At 38.3% G+C, this 22,827-nt stretch overlaps 2 protein-coding genes across 3 annotated transcripts in view; both read left to right on the forward strand.

Annotated features, from left to right (window-relative positions):
* The first annotated feature begins 237 nt into the window (after positions 1 to 237).
* Positions 238 to 10,125, forward strand: PNN (pinin, desmosome associated protein). The gene is made up of 9 exons (XM_063398951.1): positions 238 to 432; positions 722 to 793; positions 1,455 to 1,523; positions 2,645 to 2,717; positions 2,801 to 2,895; positions 4,812 to 4,893; positions 6,345 to 6,500; positions 6,583 to 6,721; positions 7,769 to 10,125. The coding sequence occupies exons 1-9, from the start codon at positions 320 to 322 to the stop codon at positions 9,052 to 9,054; spliced, it is 2,085 nt and encodes a 694-aa protein (XP_063255021.1). The 5' UTR covers positions 238 to 319; the 3' UTR covers positions 9,055 to 10,125.
* Positions 10,126 to 17,297: 7,172 nt separating this feature from the next.
* Positions 17,298 to 22,827, forward strand: part of MIA2 (MIA SH3 domain ER export factor 2) — a 35,549-nt gene continuing 30,019 nt past the window's right edge. The window contains exons 1-4 of one of the 2 annotated variants that reach the window (XM_063398955.1): positions 17,298 to 17,580; positions 19,059 to 19,192; positions 20,492 to 20,578; positions 20,895 to 22,032. In XM_063398955.1, coding sequence (XP_063255025.1) covers positions 17,466 to 17,580; positions 19,059 to 19,192; positions 20,492 to 20,578; positions 20,895 to 22,032 — 1,474 coding nt within the window. In that variant the 5' untranslated portion in view covers positions 17,298 to 17,465. Of the gene's footprint in view, positions 17,581 to 19,058; positions 19,193 to 20,491; positions 20,579 to 20,894; positions 22,033 to 22,827 lie in introns of those variants that run through there. The other variant, XM_063398957.1, reaches the window with a different exon arrangement.

A 22,827-nucleotide genomic window follows, 5' to 3' on the forward strand; every position in this document is an offset into this window, starting at 1 on the left:
TTCTTATTAGCTCTGTGTCATGTCACTCCGGCGGCCCCTTTCATTGATTCGTCCAGCTAGCAGGCAGAGCCCTCCGCTAGTTGGGCGGCCGGAATGCCAGTCTTCCCCTGGGCTCTGTGATTGGTGGGCGCTTTTGGCGAGCGACCCTGGGGGGCGTGTCCTTTCCTCTCGTGCCCGGTGATTGGCGGTCAGAAGGGGCCACCGGGGCGCGATTGGCTGCGCCGTCCCGGCCCGCGGCCGCCGGAGTGGGCGGGGCCTGTTCCCCCCGCTTCCCAGCGCTGCCTCGCGCGGGGCCCGGCCAGGCCGCGCGGCGGGCGGGATGGCGGTGGCGGTGCGCGCGCTGCAGGAGCAGCTGGAGAAAGCCAAGGAAAGCCTCAAGCACGTGGACGAGAATATCCGCAAGCTCACGGGCCGGGACCCCAATGATGTGAGGTGAGGCGGGGAGCGCCGGGCGCGCCGCCGTCCCACGAAGGAAGGGCCGGGCGGGGGGGGCGGTGCGCGCGTCGGGCCTGCGGGGCGGGCGGGCGGAGCTGGCCGCGGGTCCCCGCGTCTCCCTGCGGGCTGTGCCCTCTCCGCCGGCGCGGCGATGGGGGAGATCTGCCCCTGGCGGGGCACGGCCACGGGGCGCAGGGCGGAACGGCCGCGGGCCCGTTGGGCCGGGCGGGCAGCAGCGCCCCGGGGGCCGGCAGGAACCACTAACAGCGCCCATCGTCTCTTTCAGGCCCCCTCAAAACAGGCTGTTAGCCCTCACAGGCCCCGGTGGAGGTAGAGGGCGTGGGAGCTTATTGCTAAGGTAAGGAGGCGCAGAACGGACGGCGGGGTTTCACCCATCCTTTCTCTGGCAGTGCCTTTGCGGTGGGTGTCGTGTGTTCCACGTTTGACACCGCTGCTCGCTGCGGTGCTGTTTGAACGAGCACCGGTGCTGCCCTACAGGGCTTTGGGGGTTAAATTTAAAGCACCTTTTAATTCTGAGCTGCAGCAAGTTTAAATGGGTGGTTTTCCCCGACCTTCTCAGGTGCTAGGCTGAAAAATAAAGGGAAATGTCAAAATGAAGGGAGGTATTTTGTGGTGGTTGCGACCTTGTCTTTGAAATCGTTCAAGATCAGTCTCTGGGTGATTAAAAAACTGGTAGGTGCTCCAGGAGGGATTTTAAAATACATGTTGATAAAACCACATCCTGAAAATTACTTCAGATAAGATTATTTGGACAATTTGTGATGCTTGTTTTAGTGTAGCCACTCAAATAAGTGAAGAAATTCCGGGTGAAATTAGATGGTTTCACGTGCCATGTGTTTGAACACTTCACTGCAGTACGAACACTAAATGGTGATAGAACCGAGTAGAATTTATGTTTGATCATGACCATAAAGCCAAATTATAATTCAATTGGGCAGACTTGAGGTGGTCCAGGGATTAACCTAACTTGGTCTAAGACCACAAGTGGTTTTTTTCAGGCGTGGATTCTCGGATAGTGGAGGAGGACCCCCAGCCAAACAGAGGGATCTTGAAGGTGCATCCAGTAGGTGAGTGCAAAATCTGACGCAGCCAACTTGCTTTTCCAAAGGAAAATTTGTAACAGTAAACCAAAAACTGGTAATAACTGGAGACTTTCACAGTTTTCTTTGGAGGTTACTTATTCAAGATTTGATGGGGATAATTTGGCAATAATTTGACAGCAAATCCCTGTGGTGAAATCTTTTTCATACCTTAGAGCAACATAAAGACGATAGTGATAATATAAAGATACAGCAATACAAAGATACTTGAAATTTTCTGGTTTTATTTTGCTTACAATCTGCATAGTAGTGACATTTGTTTGCAGTGAATACAAATTGAATTATGACTGAGACCTCCTGTTCAATAAATTGAATACAATTTATTGATGTGACAACAAATTTGGAGTTTGAGCTTTCACATCTGGATGCAAATCCATCAGATGTGACTGATAATAATGAGCTTAAGTGCTGTGGGCACTTATTGTGCAATGGTAGTTCTTGACCAAAGCAAAGCTTGCTTTGGAATTTTTGAGTTAGCAGAAAATGAAGCTGGAAGACAGGAAAGTGCTGTGCTACAAAGCTGAAAATAAAGGCTGAAAATAACTTCAACTTTAATTATTTATTTTAGGGTTTATTTTATTTAAATTATTTACTTTAAATTGTTCTTTGTTAAAGCCTTATTTCATCCGTGTCTCAAGTGGTAAGCCCTCTGCCTTTCTCCCATAGGTATTTGGCAGGTAATTTAAATAGCATTTTCTGTTTACGAAATTGTACCAACCTTTCCATGTGAATTCATTCAAAACTGTCTAGTGATCCCTTTATAACAGTAGCCATTTTAGAGGTTCTGGAAAAGCACAAACTTTTAAACAATAAATTCCAAATGTATTTTTAAAAGTCAAATATGGTATTTGTGAATTCTTTTTTTATTACTCTGCAAGTTGTATTAAAATTTAAACTGTTCTGTCTCAGTGATATTCACCAACAGTAGATTCTGTCTATAAAATATTACTTACTGGTTGTTGGAACAATGGGGAGATTTTTACCAAAGTGTGGGTTCTTCTGACTAGACAGGCTTGTATTTTTCTCATGCTGGAAGAGATTCTCTCCTAAATACATGTTCTCTGATGACCACTGCCTTTCTTTCTCAGGCTGGGTGGAGAACGACGGACAAGAAGAGAATCACGCCAAGAAAGCGACGCAGAGGATGACGATATTAAAAAGGTAATACACAGTAAATGGAGCTGTGCAGGAAGAAACCTATCTGCAACGTGATGAACAAAGTCATTTGTTGTTCTTTTTTGTAGCCAGCGTTGCCATCTTCTGTTGTTGCTACCTCCAAAGAACGAACACGTCGAGACCTTATACAAGATCAAAATATGGATGAGAAAGGAAAACAAAGGTATGCAGAAATCTTTTTTACCCTAATGTAATATAGCTTTAGATTTAAAAGTTATTGCACACAAGCTGTTATGTATCAAAGATTATGTTGAAGAGCTACCATTATGGTGTAAAATTTAATTTAAAAAGTATTCTCTGAAAATACTTCAGTAGCAACATGTGCATTGTTCGCACGGATTCTGCTTTTCAGGCCACCTGCAGGAACAGGTTTGCTAGTGCTGTTTTAACATCATTTGAGTAAGACAGAAATATCTGTAGCTTCATTGGTTGCTTAATGTCTTGGATTATTACAGCTGTCTTGGCTCATCATTTATTTTATTGGTTGAAGGAGGGTTTTGGATATGGTTCCTCACTCTCTCTGCGTCGTTTTTTTAAATGACATAGTTCCATCATGTTTCTTTTCTCATACTACTTGGAGTTGTTGTGTGCACAGCCTTTCCTTCATTTTGCCTGCTGCTTTTTAGATTCCTTGTATGTATGTCTCCTTTTTCCTATATTTTATTTTTCTCAGGCTATTAAAATTCTAGCTGAAATGCAGATCTATTGGTAAGAGGTGTTGGAAAATCAAATTTGCAACTGTGTTCAACCTCTTGGCCCCCATCTACTTCAGACTACAAGTCACTTGGTGCAATAATAATTATACTTCAAATAAACAGAAGAATTCGAACTGGAATAAGGAGCTATAGAAAGCTTCTCTGATAAGTCCCCACAGATCAACTGGCACAGAAAACAGGCACTTTGCTTACTTCTTTGTTATAACTCCACTTAGAGTCTGCTTTTGCTTCTATTACTAGGTTCTAATTGCTTCCTTCACAGGGAGCCTTCCAAAATTCTTACTGAGCTTCCTAGAGCTTCAGGCACTGAAAACTTGTCCACTCAGAATTGTAGTTTTACTGCTTTTCAGTTCAGTAGTCTCTAGGGAGATGAGAAAACCAGTATTAGTCTTTATTAATTGTGGTGAAAGGAGATTCTTTAGGAGGACAACATCCACTGAACTCCTGATTTTGCTTAGTGTCTTCTGGGATGTCATTCATATACAAATGCACTTTCAGTGATCTCTAACTTTAATTTTTTTATCTGTTTCTACTGTTTAATATAGTTTTACCTTTCCATGTGAAGTTTGTGCCACTGTAATAAAGTGGTACTTAGGGAAGACAGTAGCATTTCCTTACTTACCTAATCAGGTAAAGGTTCAAGGCAAATACAGTGAGTCTGCATCATGTTGTAAAGACTTAATTTGGGATTGAATGAAAAGAAATAGAAGGAGAAAGTCAAGAAACTAGTTCTTGCTAGAAGGGAATTTGTTGAAGAATTTTACTTACTTTTCTCAAAACAACACCTAGTTGGATGAGAGCAGTCCTGGTTTCATCCCACAGTGCAGTGTCTCACTGTTGGGCAGCTGTGATAGATAAGCTTTCACTCCCCTGTGGCTCCATTTCTCCTTAACAGTCCAAGAGGATTGTGGAGAGGGGAGTGTATGCTTTTTAGAAAACTCAGTTTGCTCCCTTGTTGATAGCTCACACTCTATTTACTTGACTGTTTTTTCTTCAGTCTGTTTTTTCTTTACTTGACAGGGTTTTTTTCTCCTCTGCTTTAAGATTTTTTTTTTAATATTTCCTTAGTGTTACTATTTCCAGATGAAAAATGTGCAGGCACTAGTTTTGCCAGTGCTAGCTGTTCTGTGTTACGGATAAGAGCTGTGTCTCACTTGTAAGCAAAATGATATGTCACTGTAAATTATATCCTGGACTGTTGGCACAGTCAGTATGTCTTCTATTGCTAATGGCCTTGGGCACTACTGGGCCTTTAAAATAAGTACCTTTGAGGTGAAAAGGCTCTCTGATTATTTATACAAATAAAAATCTTAGTACTTGAACTGAATCTCAACGTTTTGTTGTGGGTTTGTTTTTTTTTCAGGAATCGACGTATATTTGGCTTGTTGATGGGCACTCTTCAAAAATTTAAACAGGAGTCCACGGTTGCTATTGCTACTGAGAGGGTACTTACTTTAAATTCTATCAGATTGTAAATAATAAAGCAAAATTGTGTGGTTAAGTTATTTCAAGTAAGAATGAAAGTTGCCTACAGTGTAGGTTGCAGGTGCAGCAAATTGGTGGGAGTGCATGTAGGGTTTTGTCTTAATGCAGGGGAATGAGGGTGGGAGGCAGGGAAAGGGTTCTTACTATGACTTTGTAACCCTATTTCTCACCTTTGTGGAAACAAAAAGGCAATGTTAAATGGAATTTAATCAGGTAACTATTTAAGAGGTCAGAGGCTATTTCTGGAAATAATAGTGATGCAGTATTGCTGAAGCAGTGCCTACCCTGGTGTGTTCTAGATGTTTAAATTATAAGCAAGTATACAGAAATCTGTGCTTGGTTATGCTATCTGTCTAAAAAGTCTTTCCAGTTCCAGTAGAGATAACTGGAATTTCTGATTTTAATAAATGAATGTGTGATTGTACTGAAGCAAAGGCTTTGCATAGCTTAGTGATTACTTCAAAAAACTTTTGTATGGGATGGTGATAACTTTATTCCTGGTATGCCATTTTAATTTGTGAAGAGTGTGGTATTTGTTTACTCTTGCCCTAAATAGGTTATTCAGTTAACACTAATAACCTTTAAATTAAAAACCGTGTTTGAAAGTTTGATTTTTAGCAGTCCAGTTGAAGCAGATAGAAAGATTTAAACTTAAAATATTTTCTGTATAGTGTCAGTAGAGATGACTCACAGTGCTGGTATTGATTACTTTCAGATTCAGTATTTGGGTGGTTTACCTAACTTGTCATGCGACACATAAGAACAAAGTTCACTTTTGCCTGCTTGCATTAGAACAAAAAGCTATTTATCAGGATGGTCTAGAAATGTGGAGTCCCTGTCTAATTTATAGCAGTATGTGTTTGCACAAAGAGACTTCGAGGAGTTACTGCTCCTTGCAAAATTTTTCTGAGAATGCATATGGAGATTTTTTTTGTTCATACATACACAGTTGCTATAAATCAAAGTCAAGGCCTGGGGAGTTTTACAACATAGCTATTTTATTGTCCAGGCAGTAAATTCTATCTTTTTATTGACAATTATTGTACAATCTGAGCACATGGCAGTCTAGGACATACAAACGACATTCCTGTATAGTAGTAATATATGTAATTAACAATTAATATACTGGTTCACAATCTAATTTTTGTTGGTCACAAACACCAGTCTGCAGTCCTTTGTTTGTTTGTTTCTGGAGGAGTTGACTTCTTTCTCTCCCAGTTTGCCAAATTTCCCTGATACCTCAAATACATTCCTGTTATTTTTCTTCCGTTAGCTGTAGTTTAGGAGGAATTTCCTAATGTGTTTTTAGGAATGGCTTTTGTGTAAATAATTGACAGTTTTAAAGTGGATAGAACTAGAACACTTTCTCTTGACATAGGAAAAAATGAAGGTGGTATTTCATTTATTTTAGCAAAAAAGACGACAAGAAATTGAACAAAAACTTGAAGTGCAGGCAGAGGAAGAGAGAAAGCAAGTTGAAAATGAGAGGCGAGAACTGTTTGAGGAAAGACGTGCTAAACAGACAGAGCTGCGGTTATTGGAGCAAAAGGTTGAGCTTGCTCAGTTGGTGAGTTTTTGTTTTGGTCTTGATCTTTCTCTTGCTTAAACTGTTCTTGTGTATCTCAGGATTATTTTCTTTCATTTCTCAGCAAGAAGAATGGAATGAACATAACGCTAAAATAATTAAATACATAAGAACAAAGACAAAACCTCATTTATTCTACATACCTGGCAGAATGTGTCCTGCTACGCAGAAGCTGATGGAAGAGTCACAGAAAAAGATGAATGGTAAGAGGTTTTTGTGATACAGAGGTCCTTGTTCTTGCCTCCCTTTGTTTGCCATACAATTTTTTTTTAAGTCTGTGCTTAAATACATGAATTTCATGCTTAGGAACAAACTACATTCCTACATGGGTGTTCATCATAAGTGGACATTACTCTTTCAGTGACTTACTTTTATATTGAATGGGATTTGATTCTCTTACAAGAAGTCAAAAAAATGCATATGCATAATTTCAGAGGTATATGTTTAAAACACTCCTTTATATTAGCTTTAGTACCCAGATGTATCCAAATGCAGCAACTTTATTTTTGAAAAGGCACATTCTGTGAAGACCCAAGGAACTGCAGGTGTTTGCAAAGCATTTAAGAAGTATTTTCTTAAACATAGCATTGGAACTTGATGATGATGATTTGATTTACCTCAATGTGTGTTCATTTCTGTTTCACAGGATGACTAGATTTTTCTTTTGGAAAACAATTTAAAATGCTCCGATTGATGGTAGTCTTACTGTTCTTTTTTTATTAAACTAAAAATGTATTGGTTTGGTTTTTTCTTAGGAGCTTTTCTTCATTTTATGGGATTGGGGGATAAGAGAAGGTAGCTCATCTGTCTGTCTGCCACCAGTATCTTGTAGGATAGCCTACAATAATTAAACTTTCTACATACCTAGCTAACTTCTTGCTTATTTTTACTGTCTTTTGTTTACCTTAGGAAGTATAACCTTAATAGATAAATACCAGGAAATCAAGGTATTATTTTGATATACTGTTGGTTGGTTTGATTTTAATGAAGTCAAAAAGTTTTTGTTAGCTTAGTTTAAGGCTTTACTGTTCTAATACTCAGCTGAGCTTACTCTCCTCCTTGCTTTGTTTTCTTAAGGTAACTAGCAGTCTTTTTCATTATACATGAATGGCTTGCTACTTCAGAAAGAGCAAGGTTGCAGTATTTATACGTTAAACAATTTGATAACTTACTACCTCATAGTTAAAGGGTAAATAGACTTCACTGTCTGTAGATTATCTTAACTTATTATTTATGCATTTATTCTCTAGCCCTCTTTGAAAGCAGGAGAAATGAATTTGCAGAGCAGATTAACAAAATGGAGGCCAGGCCCAGAAGACAATCTGTGAAGGAAAAAGAACATCAGGAGGTGCAGAATGAAGAAAAGAAGGAAGAACAGAACAAGGAGCAGGAAGAGGGTAAGGTGGCTCAGCAGGTGGAAGAGATGGAGACAGGTAATCAGCACAATGATGTAGAAATGGAGGAGGTAGGTGAGGAAAAGGGAAAAATAGGTTCAGGTTCAGGGCATAGCGATGCAGAAAAAGAACAGGAAGAGGATGAGCAGAAACATGACACGGAGATGAAAGCAGAAGAGCCTACTGAGGTGAGAGAGAATGACAAGCAGCATGATGGTCAGCATGAGGAAGTCACAGTTGTAAAAGAGGAAAGTGAAAACATTCAGCCAGTGGATAATGAACAGGATGTGGCTGAAATGAATGAGGCAGATAGTGTAGAACCTGTAGAAAATGAAAATAGTAAAGAAATAGAACCAGAAACAGAGTGTGATGCTCAGCCAGAAAAAGTGTGTAATGTTCCTTCTCCCAAGAAGGAGAAAGGTATCAAAACAGAAAATAAAGCTGAACTTGAGGAAACACAGGAGAAAACACCTGAAGCTCAGACAGAATCTGTGGCTGAGGCTCTGTCTCAGCCACAGTCTGTGCCACTAGCGCAGTCGCCTCAGTTGTCTCAGTCCACTCAGGATACAGAGCCCCAGACAGACAAGGATGAAAATGCTGTGGTGTCTGTAAAGGTGGTAGAAGCCCAGGCAGAGCAGAATCAGACACCGAGTGCAGAAAGTAAGAGTAAGATTAGGAGTAGAAGCAGGGGTAGGGCAGGGAACAAAACTGGTCATAACCGTAGCAGCAGCAGTAGCAGCAGTAGCACTTCAAGCAGTACTACCAGTGCAAGTAGCTCCAGTACTGGCAGCAGCAGCAGTCGGAGCAGTTCCACCAGCAGCAGCACTACAAGTGGGAGTACGAGCAGGGACAGCAGCAGCAGCAGCTCTAGCAGTAGTGAAAGCAGAAGCCGAAGCCGAGGCAGAGGGCATAACAGAGATAGAAAACGCAGGAGGAGCACAGACAGGAAGCGAAGGGATGCTTCAGGAGTAGATAGAAGTCACAAGTCCTCAAAAGGTGGTAGTAGAGATACCAAAAGCTCAAAGGATAAAAGTTCGAGGTCTGACAGAAAGAGATCTATATCAGAAAGTAGTCGGTCAGGCAAGAGAACTTCACGGAGTGAAAGAGACCGTAAATCAGACAGGAAAGACAAAAGGCGTTAACAGAAGAGACCAAGCTTCCTTAGCCTAATCTTTGCAGCAGAAGATTATTTGAGTGAAAGGATTCCTTGTAAGGAGGAAGAGAAGGCTGCCTTAAGAATTGCATGCTGTAAAAAATCTTTTGGAAAAATGCAGACTGTTTACCAGGCATTCTTGTACTTTTTACATAATTTTGTAAAAGGTTACTTACCAAAATTATGTGAAGTTCCTGAAAATGTAAAAATAAAAGATTAACACTCCTTTGCATCTTTTTTTTAAATATCCTGTACTCATTAAGATCCTCTGTATATTTTAATAGGTAAACCTTTAAAGTAGATGTGATCATTTCTTCTGTATCATACACTTTTTTTTTGTAGAAATAAATGTGCATTTTAAATAAATTGTTTGAGATGTCCTGTTGACGTTTAAATTCCCCATTTTAGATTATATGTAGGAAGGCAGTATTCCTTGCAAGAATGGGAATTTTAAGACTTAGTAAAGCAAATAATCTCCAGTGCTAGGTAGGAAGGCAGAGTAATTATTTGAATCTATACTTTTTGTTTTCTTCTGTAACCACAAGCTCTTAGTCAATTCTGTCTATCCTTCAGTTTTATAAAAATTTCCTATCCATAGGCAAGCAGTGATTAAATGGGAATGTTAACACTGGCCAAGGTAGCTCAAGTCAGTCTGGAAAACCACTCTTCACCTGCTTTCTGCAGGAGCTTTGGTAGTATTTACATCTGTGTTCTAGATGTAGTTAATCTGTTCAGTGACGATCCTTGTTTTAGTGGCCAGTGGAAGAAAGACTTCAGCTTGCTTGTCAGCCAGGATTCTTTTTGTTTTAGTTGCAGACTAATCTTTGATCCCTTCATACCACTAGGAATAATTACATTGCAGTGTTGGAGTTACCTGGGACTACCTAATACTAATGTTGTGTGCGTGCAAGAATGCTTTCTGAATGTATTTAATAAAACTTCAGGTGGTGTAGTGTTATCGATGAAGGTGAATACTGGTTTTATATAATTTTGTATGGAAAACAATAACATCTGTTGCTTTGTTCTGTACAAGTGCAAATAAATGTTGCTTTGTAGACTACTTACTCTCTCGATGCCTATGATCCTTTCTATTAACAGGTGGATTACCTTAGTCTTTCTACATTTAAAATATGAATTGTAATTGCAGATGGTAGTACCTTACAAGCTCTCTGCCGAAAATTATTCTTAAGGGCTTTAGTTGTCTGTTAACTGAGTGTGAAACTGTAGTGCTATAATCCATGCTGTCTTGAGAGGAAGAGAATTGTGTTATCTGATATGCAAAATCACAGACCAGGAAATCCTAGAAAGATTTCAGGATGGAAGGAAATGTAACCTTGGTTTAGTGTACGAAATGTCATATACACCCCATTTTTCTAGAAGGTAGTTGCCAAGTTGTAGCTTGGAGTGTGTGTTTTCATCTGAACTCGAGTGGTGACAGATTTATGTGTTCTGAAATGCTGAATGTCATGGCTTCAAGAAATGTGTCTAGTAAGGGATGGAGTGCAGCACAAATAGGCAGTGGGAAAATAGAGGCTACCCCTTTCTCAAGGAGTTAAGATTCTTCAGTGACTTTGCTACTTCAATATCCTATCTGCCTCTGCCTCTCCACAACACAGTAATTTTTACTCTTGTCAGTAGTTTCCAACAATGTTTTCTTCAGGGAATGTTGTGGTTCAATATGCTATCTTTTTTTGAAGGACAAACAAAAGTTCAAATGCTTTATTGAAGATGTAAACAACGGTCTACCAAAAAAAAAAAAAAAAAAGAAAAAAAAAAGAAAAAGAAACACTGAATAACTGAGTAAATGTTACTGGTCTACATGTTTTGACTAATTTCAGGTTTCAAATTGCCTTTGGAAGCCATTTTAGTTTTTCCAATTAGTTACACTTTTTTTGTAACATTGAATAATTTTAATGTTTCTGATTTTGAGCTTGTGTGACTCACTGCTGTAATGCATTTGCTGCACAGGTTTAAATGGCTGGTACTGGAGTCAGTGTGCAAATTTTCTGACCACTGTTTCAGAGCAACATGTTAACTGGGTTTATAAAAACAACAGGATTGTGGGTCCAGTTGCTGAACTAAGGACTGGGTTGTTTCAGGTTATATTCCCAGCAGTAATATATTTTTGACTGTGAAAATAGAGGAGTTTTGTTGCTACCTACAAAGCTGGTGATGTAATAGTTCAATGTTTGTTAGAAGAAACTTACTAGCATTGTTAAGCAGTGCCATTAATTGTTAGCATTCCTAGATCTAAGCGGCTCAGTGTAACATGTCAGTGTGTGATGACTTCGAATTTTTCTAAAAGGTAAATATTCCAGTCAATATTCCACTACAGAAATAGTGTAAGATGGTAGTGTACTATTAGCACCATAAAGCAGTAATGTTTCTAGTTATTGTTACATTTTCCTTCAAGGTCCCATCCTTTTAACCTGAAACAATATGAGAGCTGTGGATAGGAATGAGACCATGAAAATAGCTGACAACTTCAAGACTAAATTTTATGGAAGAGTTTGTATTTTTCTGAGCATTTAGTCCAGATAGCTTAGTAGGGGAAGGAAGTGATTGAAACATTTTCATATCCCTTCCCCACGATTGTGAGTGGAGATCAAAGGAAAAATGCCTTGTTCTCTTTTCACTCAAGTAAAGTGGACAAAGGAACAATAGTTTTTCTCCTGTTCTAAGAATGAAGTAGAGATGCTTTATGTGAGTAGGGAATATACCATGTATGCTCTGTGCCTGTCTTTTGAAGTGTTTCCACCACATGGTCCCTTCTAGCTTTAAGTATAATTTAAGAAGACTGTTGGTGGTTTGGTTGTTTTAGAAACTTTACACTATGCACTGACTATACCATTACTTGCTGGTTTTTTCTTCAGTCCTGATGCACAGATAAGCTGGAATTCTCCATGAATGTGTTTTTTCCACAATGCTCCATTTGGAGTTCTTGTCACAGTAGATGTTACACAGATTTTTGATTGAGTATAATCTGAAAGATGACTTTGAATTAAAGGCATACCTCTTCAAATTCCTGCTCTTTAGGGTGATGTCTTTATGCTTGTAACAGCTTCTTTAAATTTTATTCAAAGGAAACCTGAACATAATTTTTCTGCAGACAGTAGGTATTAGAGAACTGAACAACCCCCCCTCCAGCAAAATTAATTTCAAAACCAATACATTTACAAATAGATTTCTGGAACATCTTTGATTTCTCGGGAAAGTAATGGTCTTGTGATTAGGCCCCACATGTAAGTTTCAGATTCAATTGCTGATTTTATAGCAATTACTGTGGTACAACAGAGTAAGCATATGCATTTAATGTATGTCCAAGATCTTCAAAATGATTTTGCCTGGTCAGAGAAGAATTTCTCTGAGACTACATGTATTTATGATGAGATCAAATGCTGCAGCAGTGGTGCATTAGTCATGTATAGGGATCTGTGTTATGGAGGATATTCAGTCTTGGGGTTTTTTTCTACTGGTTCAGGCAGTTTTTATTAGGTGAGTGTATTCTATAATATGGCAAAATGTGAGGTGTTCAAAGTTTGAAAATGTGTTCTAAAGATTCAAAGTAATAAAAGTCATATATCTTCCATGATTTTTTAAAATGCAGTATTAGTTGCCATGTTTGTAACTTGTAATAGAGATGCAGTAGAGGGGTTTTCTTGCTACGTGTTATCCTGGTTGAAAAAGTTGGTTTAGGTCCGGATGAATGACTGTTACCTGCTTAGATTTGTCTAACTGGAAGAGTGAATTAATGTTACTTTTCTTCTTTGACTTATTTCTTAAAAGATACTTGTTTAAAGAAACAAAATTTAGCTGGCATGACATTTGATTCAATGTAAAAGTCAATTTGTATTTTCATCCAAACATCTGATGTCAAGAGAACTATATTGTTAAAAGTGCTTTAGCTATGGACTACATTATTCCACATATTGTGCAATATTCTATACCGTGAAATTCTGTGTGGAGCCCTTTGGTGCTATCAAAACAGTATAGCCAAAGCTGTATATTCTGTTTTTATTATAAAATAGATGCTGGGAGAACTTCTACCCAACTTCTGATATGATTTGATCTTTATTATCAATGCAGATACTGAATAGTCTAGGAAATGCAAAATGCAACTTCTTCACTTCTATAAAGCCATGTCTTAAAAGAGCCATCTAGTGTGCCATACTACTAAGATTCTATTTCAATTACTCCATTAATTCTGATCCTCCTTTGACTTCTAGTATGCTTTAAGAGATGTCTGCCTTTCTACTTCAGTAGTTACAGTTCTAAGGTGTCATTGCAAATAAAAATAGTTCCATTCTAATGAAAGTTATTGGAAATTGATATTTTTCATTATTGTTGTTTGTCTTTGCATGTGCAATAGTACTCACATTCATTGCTTCAGTTCTGCAGAACAGAAGTTAACTGAAGTCTCACTCTATCTGCTATAAAGCTTTCAAATTTGTCCTTTGGAACTTAGCTATAATAAATTCCATCAATCTTTGACTTCAGTTCAAAGGTGATTACAAGTCATGCTTGATAGCCTATGCTATGTATAGGATTTGCATCCAAAGGAAAAGAATATTTGGTATGAATATGATTTTATTGAAGTTACTAGAAGAACAAAGAGCAGAGATCAGAGCAGTGTTTGTCAGCATTTAAGCCTTGAAAAATGCTTGTAGTGACTAAGCAACACAATAAGCAGTGCCCAGAAAAGCTTGAAAATTTCAAATGCAGTTTTAACTGAGTAGCTGAGATGTTACCTCCATGCAAAGACTTGGACTGTTTGGTATCTATATCAAACTGAAATCAGTGCCAGTTTCAGAACTATTTCTACAAATACAGTAATATTGTACAGATCTCAAGATGTCTGATTGTTCTCCCTCACAAACCTACTTAAGTATGTTAATTTAGATGTCATAATACCTCCCTTTTCCATTTTTAGGTAAACGGGCTCCATGTTGCCAGGCTCAAAAAGAGACTGTTAACCTGAAGCCTTAAGTTTTAGCTTTCATGTTTTCAGATTTCAGATTCTGTGCTGCCTAGGGTTTAGTTCTGAGCCTCATATTAAGTGCTGGTAAGCTCTCCTCACAGAGCAGGCAGGCAACACAAATCCTTTCCTGCTAAAGGACCAAAGGACAACTTTCAGGCCCCAAAGCATAAACAGTGGTGGACTGAAGGGAGGAACAAGAAGGATGAGACCTCACAACCCAAAACTGTAACTGGAAAATTAAACGCCAAAATGCAAATGGACCAAAACTTATAAAAATGTAAGATCTCATGACCAGTCAGCCGTTTTGTGACCATTCTTAGTCCACCCGGGATGCAGCCTTGGTCAGGTTCCTGTCGTGCCCAAGGTGGATCCTGGAGGCCTTTCAATAAATACCTGCTTTATTCCCTAGCTCTGTCCAGGCTCTGTTTCAGGTCACCCTTCCAAGGCATTTCTAGGCCCATTTTTGGGTTTTGCTCCACGTTCTATGGTTGGTGTGCAATACTATGAAAGACTTTGGACCAGTTGAATAAAAATGTCCTTTTTCCCTTTCTTTTTTTCTTTTTAAAATTTGTACAACAGTGAGGATATAGAAAGTCCTTCCAATATAAATTACTTGTATATTCTTTCTCACCAATCTGTTTTCTATAAACTTGGGAATGAAAAAAAATGGGGCAGCATTAAAGTTAGTCAGGAGTGACAGGGGGTGCTGATCTGCAGTGTATTCCTTGGTGCTCTCCGGTGGATTACCTAACAGCAGAGACAGCTGGTGGAACAGGTCACAGGATAGGCTGCCTGACTATCAGGTCATATGGCAAAGGAAGGGGCCAAAGTGTTAGATTGCAAGAGGGGGACATGTCTCTGTGAAGTTTTTGTTTGCAGGCCACTGCTGGTTAAGGTGACCCTGGCTTATTTTGTGCCTTTTTGCTGGCTCTGTAGATCAGGCTCAGCACCAGTGTCTGGCAGGTTTGTGTTGTGGAGCAGAAGGAAGGAGAAACTATGGTGCAAGTAGGACACAGCTTTTGTGGAAAGAGAATAGTGACCTCTGTGTGAGTCATAGTCAGGACTGAAGGAGGGGCAGGTTTACTAGGAACCATATGACTATAAAGATCATGTTGGGAAGGAATGTGGATTCTTGGGGTGCTATTAAGAAGGCAGGGAAAAAAGAAGGGGCTCCCTCATGCAGGACAGCAGGAAAGGAAAAGTGAAGGTTCTGTTTATAGGTTAGAAAGATATATTGTGTTTAGGTCACTGAAGAAGAGTGGGACAATCACATGAAACCTTTGAAGCAAACCCTGCTTCTGATGCAAAGAAGATGAAGACTTTTTTACAAGTAGTCACATGTAAAAGACAAAGAGGACAAAAATTTAGGGGAGATTCTAATTAGACTACAGAGGAAAATACTCCACAGTGAGAGCAATTTGCCATTTGAACAATCTTCCCATAAAGTGGTGGATGCCCAAAAGTTTTGACACTTCTAAAATTCATGTGGACCATCTTAGACCATGCTTTTACCAAGAAAAGTTAGACCATATAAACCTTAAGGGCCCCTCCCAACCTAGTATTCTGATTCTCTGCACATTTTCATTTATAGCAAAACTTCATGCCAGTATAACTATTGTACATCTCCCTGCATAATTACTAGTTTAAAGCATAACATATTTGAGAAAAAATTATTTATAACTACATATTGGATACTAGGTCACTAAGAAACAGGGTATTCTTTAAAAAGCGGGGCATGGCATTTGCTTAGCTTTGCTATATTGCTCTGTGATATATGATGAGGAGATAGCATATGGATTTTCTAGTTGTCTTACAAGCCTGAAAACTGCTGGGCACCTTTAAGACTTTGGAGCCAACTAGGCATTCCCCATGCTAAAGGATGGATCACACTGTGATCTAGTGCATTAGACAACTCCAAAAGAATATGTGGAAAACATTTCTGTTCTAAGTTCCCAATGACAGCTATACATTATCTAAAACATATCAGTGCACAGAAAAAAATAATTTATTAAATAAATGAATGAACAAAAAAAAACCTACTGTCAGTAGCTAGGTTAGCATTAATGCAAATCAATATAAGCATAAAATTGATAGTTCATCTACTGTGTTAAGGGTAGAGAGATTGACAGAAAATAACACCCTCTGCATTCCAGCTAGTCCTTAGAGATCAGAGGGTCTGAATGTGGCTGGGCATGATTTATAATTATAATCAATCTGGCACTATAGGTCTGGTTGTGTTCAGTAAGAACTTTCACAAGAATAGATTCACAAATAGTGCAATTTACCAGTCCAAAACTGCAGATCAAGCTGTGCTCAGTAAGAACCTTCACTGTCCCAGATTCACACATAGCACTCATAGTTTGGTTTATTGAAACAACAGAAACACAGACTTGGAATTGCTGTTGATAAACAGCATTAGATGTGACAGAGCTCTAATGATAACAATAATATTGTGTTAGCCTGGGTAATACCAATAATCCTATGCAGAAGCTTACCAGGCAGGCATCCCTCCTTGTGAAGAGGAGAGTAATCCACCAGCTGACTCCAAGATCTTTTCAGGTCTTTTGCTAAGTACATGAAAATTCTGACTTACATACAGTGCCATCTTATTCTCCTCCTCCTTCACTATGGGTAGCATAATCTAGGTGGAGAATTGAGTAATATAGTCATGTATGTGGTAGCATGGACTTCAATAATCTTATTAGCATTCTCAGGGTGTGTGCTTTAGATATTTAAACCCTTACTCGGGCAAAAGTTACTTTCTTGGCCATGGTGTCCTTCAAAGCTCTAGTCATATATATGACTTTGTTCTGTTCAGTTCTTCAGAGCCAAAACAGGATCATCCTATCTGCACAGGGCCTCCTCCTTTGGCCCACTCATCTGCTCTTGATGTCAGCTATGCAGAACTCCATCTGCAAAGATAATGTAGAAGGAATGTGGTGTAGGCTGTAGATAGTAGGCTGTCTTAGCCCTTGCCAGGCTTCTAGGTCATCACACTACACCATTTCAAAATCAGATGAAACAGGTAAATTAAAAATGCTTTCATGATCCAGAAATAATCCTAATACAACTGCTGTTGGATTGTCCCAGGCACAATCTTCTACAAACTCAGTACAGAAGAATCTGTCTGATAGAGGCTAAACCTTGATTTGACCAGAACTACTTTCTTTGTATTCAAAACATCAGCCTAGCTATCAGAACATAGTTAATTATTAATGCGTGTGTACAATCAGGACACCTGACTCTGCAGATTGTTAGCAGGTTAGCATAGTGCACTTCTGTTTAAGCAGATCAGAGAAGGAAAATAGGATTGAAAGTTTACTTGCAATGTTTTGTTATGCTAAGAAAAATGTAGAATCTTCTTGCTAACTGCACATCAATGCAGCTTCCTCAGTTTCAGTGCATTCTGGATTTAATCTAAAATGTCAAGGGTCTTGGATCAGAGAATTCTGTTGTTAGTAATTTCATTTTCAGCGAGTGTGCAGAGTACAAAGGTACTTTCAGAATGGAAGAAGTGTGGTGATCCGGAATGTGAGAGTAAGTAAAAATTTTGATTTTTCCAAGGGTGTCTGTGGTGTATATGCAGCTATTAGGAATCATAATGCTGAAATTAGCAATGAAACAGACTGAAAATGAATAGCCATAGCAAATGTTTGTTGTTAATATACTAAGTTTATGAGCAATAAGCTTAAATTTTTAAAACAAAAAGAGGGGGGAAAAAAAGACTTGTTGAATTGTTGTGTAAGGTTATACAGATCAAAGTTCAGTAAAAATACTTTTGAATAGCTAGTTTTCCTCAGATGTCCCTAAAACAGGCAGTATAAAACAGCCTTAAAGTATTTTAATTCATTCTTTACCGGTACAAAATAAAACAAACAAAATATAAATAAAATTAAAATGTTAGGTTATAAACTGAGAAAGAAGACTCTTTATCATCTGTTTATAGTACATTCATAGCCCATTCTGCAGAACTCTTGGGTTTTTTTCTACTGTAAGCAAACTGGTTTGGGATTTCTTTTGTAATCCCTCTTACAAAACACTGTTAATATTTCCTCTTTACTTATTTTTTCTTCTTTAACATGAAGTAAGTGCTGTAACTAGTTATGTGGTTCTCAATGAGTAAATAACTCCACAGGAAGCAGAGCCATTGAATTAAAAGTGGGCAAATAATGTCCTGTTTATTATCCACTGATTACTATCATGAAACCTGTCATAATCACAGTTGAAGCTGTTTCTAAGCTGTTTCCATTGGTTTGGCAGACTTAAGTGTTGTATTTTCAATGTATTTTCAATCTTCCACTTCCCCTGAAGTGGAAGGGACCTTAAATTTCCTCTGATCATGGATTTCTTGTGAAGCCATAAATAAAGTTCTGGATATTCAGAGATGTCTGTCTTTATAGAACTACATGTGAAATGGGCTCCAAACTGACCAGAGAACATCAGTACTGGTTTCTGAGGGGAAACAGGGGTGGAGACAAAGAAAACTTAAAATAATTTAAACTGAATTGGAAATTTTCATTTTAACAATATGTTTAAGGTTTATATTCCTAAAATTTATGTATTTTTGCCATAAGATAAATGTATTCTAAAGAGAGGAAAAATCCCTGAAATAATTACTAGATTTAACTTAGAATTTCTAAAATATAAAATTATAAATATGCCTGGGAAATACTTTTTAGCTGTTTAGATCTACTTTAGTAATTGAACTTGCTAATCCTGCATACATTCTTTCAATTTAAGCAGTGAAACCTTGCAAAACAAGCACTGGAAAATGTCCATTTAGGACACAAGCTTTTCCCCTTGATGTCTGCAGTACATAGGAAAGAAAACAAGACAGGGCTGCTTTTTGCATTTGATTTCCACTTGATGATATAAACGGATTAGTATCGTGATAAAGCACATACATTGAAATGTTTGCTACAGCAATTCATCAGTATCTGATATATACCGTATTTCTTCACTAACCTGACTTCAGACAAAATGGATGTATTTATTTCTTCCACATATTATTCCAGAGGCAATGAGCCGAGTTCAAGCCACTACCGACTACTCAGGGCCTGATTGCCGGTATCTTAACTTCAAAACGGGGGACGAGATCATCGTATACTCCAAACTTTCAAGGGAAAATGAAAACTTGTGGACAGGAAGTGTAAGTACTTCAATCCAAAAGACTTTCCCCATAAATATTTTAGATATAGTATTAACATAAGACCACAGTCTCGCTTTCAAGGATTGAAACTTTCAAGTAACAACCACTTGCTTTCAAGGATCTTCTACCTCTTTTGGAATATTAACCAGTCACGGAACAATACAGTATTTGGGAGATGGGTCATTGGTATTATCTTTACACAGAAAGAGGAAACCAAATCTTGGCAAAGATCACTCATAGAGAAACAAAGTCAAGATCAGAATACAAGTTTTCTGTTTCCTTCATCTTATCATTTGGCTGTAATGATTTAATTTGGTTCTCTTGAAAACAGTCAGATCTATCAGGTCAGGTTCCTACCTATGGGTCTGTGGGCAAGACATCCAGTATTGGGACCTGACTTCACAGTTCAGTGCTTAAGGAAAGCTCCCAGAGAAGTTATCATGCATATTTAATGACTTGGAACAAGTGTCAACAAACTCAGAACAGTCATTTAATAAGGAATGGATGCATTGATCCAAATCAAGTTTTACTGCTAGTAAAACTGTGTAAGTGCTTCAAAACTACAAGACATTAGTACATTTTTGGGTGGGTTTTTTTTCTGTAAATAATCTGTGACATTTATTGCTGAACAGTGAAATTCTTCCTTTTTTTTTCATCCAAAGTATCTTGGCAGGGATCTCGCTGTTCCTTGCTTTCCAAGATGTATCCCTCCATTAAAGGCTGCCTGCAATGGTTTGATATAAAGACAGCAGTGGTTTCTTGGCCAGAGGGACTTGATTCTTCTGGGCCCTATCATTAACTTATCTTCAGTGGTGTTGCCATCTTCACTGTAATTTTTTCTTGAGCTGCAGCTAGTCTCATATCTGAATTTCATATCCTACTTTTCTTGTAACTTAACATGGGTCATTAGTTTTTAAGGCATTACATTTTTCCCATTTGAGACAATGGAAAATTTGCAGCCAATTTTAGTAGGAGCTGGCTGCAACCATCAGTGCACACAGCACTCTCTTCAGCTGAAGCAGTTTTACTACTGCTTTGGTACTGCACAAACTCGTGCTCATAAAAATAATACAGAATGTAATACTATGGAGATACATACTTCCCTTGCTTTCTGAAATGGAAAGGGGAACACTTCCATGAAGGAAAAATAAACCAGTCTTTAGACAAAACAGACTCAAGGAGATAGGGGGCTGTTCTATAAACTTAGTGTTCATCCATACTTTTCCAGCACATATGCAAGTACCTAAGATATATATCACTGAAATTTAAATGCTCTTATTAGTTTTCTATCTTTTACAGAAAGGAAAGGACTTTGGATATTTCCCAAGAGATGCTGTGAAGGTTGAGGAAGTTTTAATTGGAGAAGAAGTTGAAGTGCTCACTAAGGTAAATCAACATCACTAGATTTTCCAGTGTAGTTTACAAAAATTGAAAATCCAATATCCAGTTAGAAATTCAACTGTTACTGGATATTTTATTTCAGATTATTCAAAATATGTTTTTATAATTGTTCCATTTGCAAGTGTATTGTTCTCTAAAATAATTTCTGTGTAATTAAAGATATAGAACCTTTAGGAATAATATAATTACAGTTCTTTATGTAAAGGTATAACAGAAAGAACAATGATATATTTTGCTGCACTAGATAGTGATACAGAAAATTACACATTAGAACATTTAAAAGTTACTATCATTCTTTTAGGAAACTGATTTCCTTTGTCTTCATGAAGATAAGTACACTTTTGAAAATGAAGATAATGCGTTATATGATCACAACAAAGAAACTGAATATTCACTGTCTGATGCAGAATCAAAGCTGCATGAAAATGAACTCTTAAAATACACAAGAGACCCCATACAAAATGAAGAAAGAACTAAATCAGTTTCTGAAAATGACTCAGAGGAATCTCACATTCAGGAGTCTGTAAACAAAAAGTTGGTTGGAAAAGATGATACCAAAGAGCCACAAATGCAAAACAGCCTTCCAGTAGAACCTGTTCAAACTCAGTCTAGTTGGATTTCAGGATGGTTCACCACAGAAAGTGAAAATGATGAAGAGCCCTTAAAAGTTGTTACTGAATCTTCAGAAGCAAATAAATACCAAGACAGAAAAATAGAGGTTTCAGCTGAAAATGATTTACAGGAGCCAAATGATAAGGAGGAACAAGAATCCCATGCATCTGGTTGGTTTCAAGGTGGACTGACAAGCTTTCTGTATTTTGGTGCAGAGAATGAAGATGTTGATGTGGCATCAGAAAAAAATGATCCACAAAACCACGATGTCTCTGGTGTGACTGAACATTCTAGTGCCGAACAGGAAACAACAGTCACCGAGGTATTGTCAGAAGAACACAAGAGTGAAAGCCAAGAATCTGAATCAGTTTGGTTTAATTTGGGTTTAAGTGATGTTCTTAATTTTGGCCATGGTGAGGAAGCTACAATTGCTGCAGAGGACCAGAGAACGAGAGAAACATCAGATCAAGCAAATAAGAATGAGGAAGGGCAGACTTTAGACCAGAAAGAATTACATATGAAAGAATCAAAGGAAACAGTTAATGCGGTGACAGATGAAGAAGATGAGAATTATGCACAAGAAATAACAGATTCTAACAGTAACAGGCCAAATCCTGGGGAGATACCAGCAAGTGCACATACTCTTAATGACACCAAAAACACCTCAAGTAGCACAAAATCATCTTTTGATACACTAACATGTGACAAAGAGAAGCCAGTTGAACCTTACAGTTCAGAAGAAGACTTGGTATCAGAAAGCCAACTGCTGAGAAACACCGAAGCTGAAAAGAAAAATCAGGAGTCGGAAAACAGACGTGGCCAATCAGGTTGGTATACAAATATCTATAATGGTTTTATTAATTATAATATGGAAAAACATGATAATCAGCAGGAACGTTAATCAATCGCATCAAATTTCTTGTTCTCATTACACCCTCTGAATTGTGATCCCTCAGACATAAAAAATACAGGAGAAAAGCATGAACTACCTGAAGAACAAAGCCATTGCTTCTCTTTTAGTCATTTTGCAGACATACTGAAGTTTCTGAGTTCAACAGCCAAAGGGCAAGTGCAGCCTTATGGGGAACTACCAGGAATGCAAATAATCATCTGGGCATCAAGAAGTCCTCATGTGACAGTGAACCAAGGCTTAGTCTGGAAACACCTGAGAGAGACAAACTAGTCAAAGGTTGCAGTGTAGAAAAAAATTCAGCATCCAAAAGCTATGTCGAAATGGACAGTACTGTAAAAGATGAAATTCACAAATCAGAGAATAAAAGTGTCTCACAAGGTTCACAAGGTTTTTATAAAAACATCATCAAATATTTCAGTCAGGACATTTTTAATGATGAACATCATCAGGAATCTGGGGAGTTGCAAGTCTGACTCCAGACCAAACTTTCTCTCCTCGTCTCTTATCGAATGGCCTCAGTTTACCAGGTGACAAAACTTCCAAAGAAACTGGCCATTTGGAAGAATATGGGGTTTCAGAATGGAAGGTAAAAACTGCTAGCTGAGAACTAAGCTTCCATAATAAAGACAGACCTTGGTAAGCCTTGATAAAATACCACAGGGAAAAGAAACTAAAGGCTCTTCAAATCAGGAGGTTAAACATAGTGTAT

Source organism: Prinia subflava, chromosome 5 (assembly GCF_021018805.1).
Source record: "Prinia subflava isolate CZ2003 ecotype Zambia chromosome 5, Cam_Psub_1.2, whole genome shotgun sequence".
Classification (NCBI taxonomy): domain Eukaryota; kingdom Metazoa; phylum Chordata; class Aves; order Passeriformes; family Cisticolidae; genus Prinia; species Prinia subflava.

What these genes read in the sequence shown, in the direction of transcription:
- PNN (XM_063398951.1), top strand. Translation starts at nt 320, where the DNA reads ATGGCGGTGGCGGTGCGCGCGCTGCAGGAGCAGCTGGAGAAAGCCAAG. An exon ending in CGGGACCCCAATGATGTGAG is followed by an intron (nt 433 to 721) that starts GTGAGGCGGGGA and finishes CGTCTCTTTCAG; the next exon opens with GCCCCCTCAAAACAGGCTGT. An exon ending in AGGATGACGATATTAAAAAG is followed by an intron (nt 2,718 to 2,800) that starts GTAATACACAGT and finishes TCTTTTTTGTAG; the next exon opens with CCAGCGTTGCCATCTTCTGT.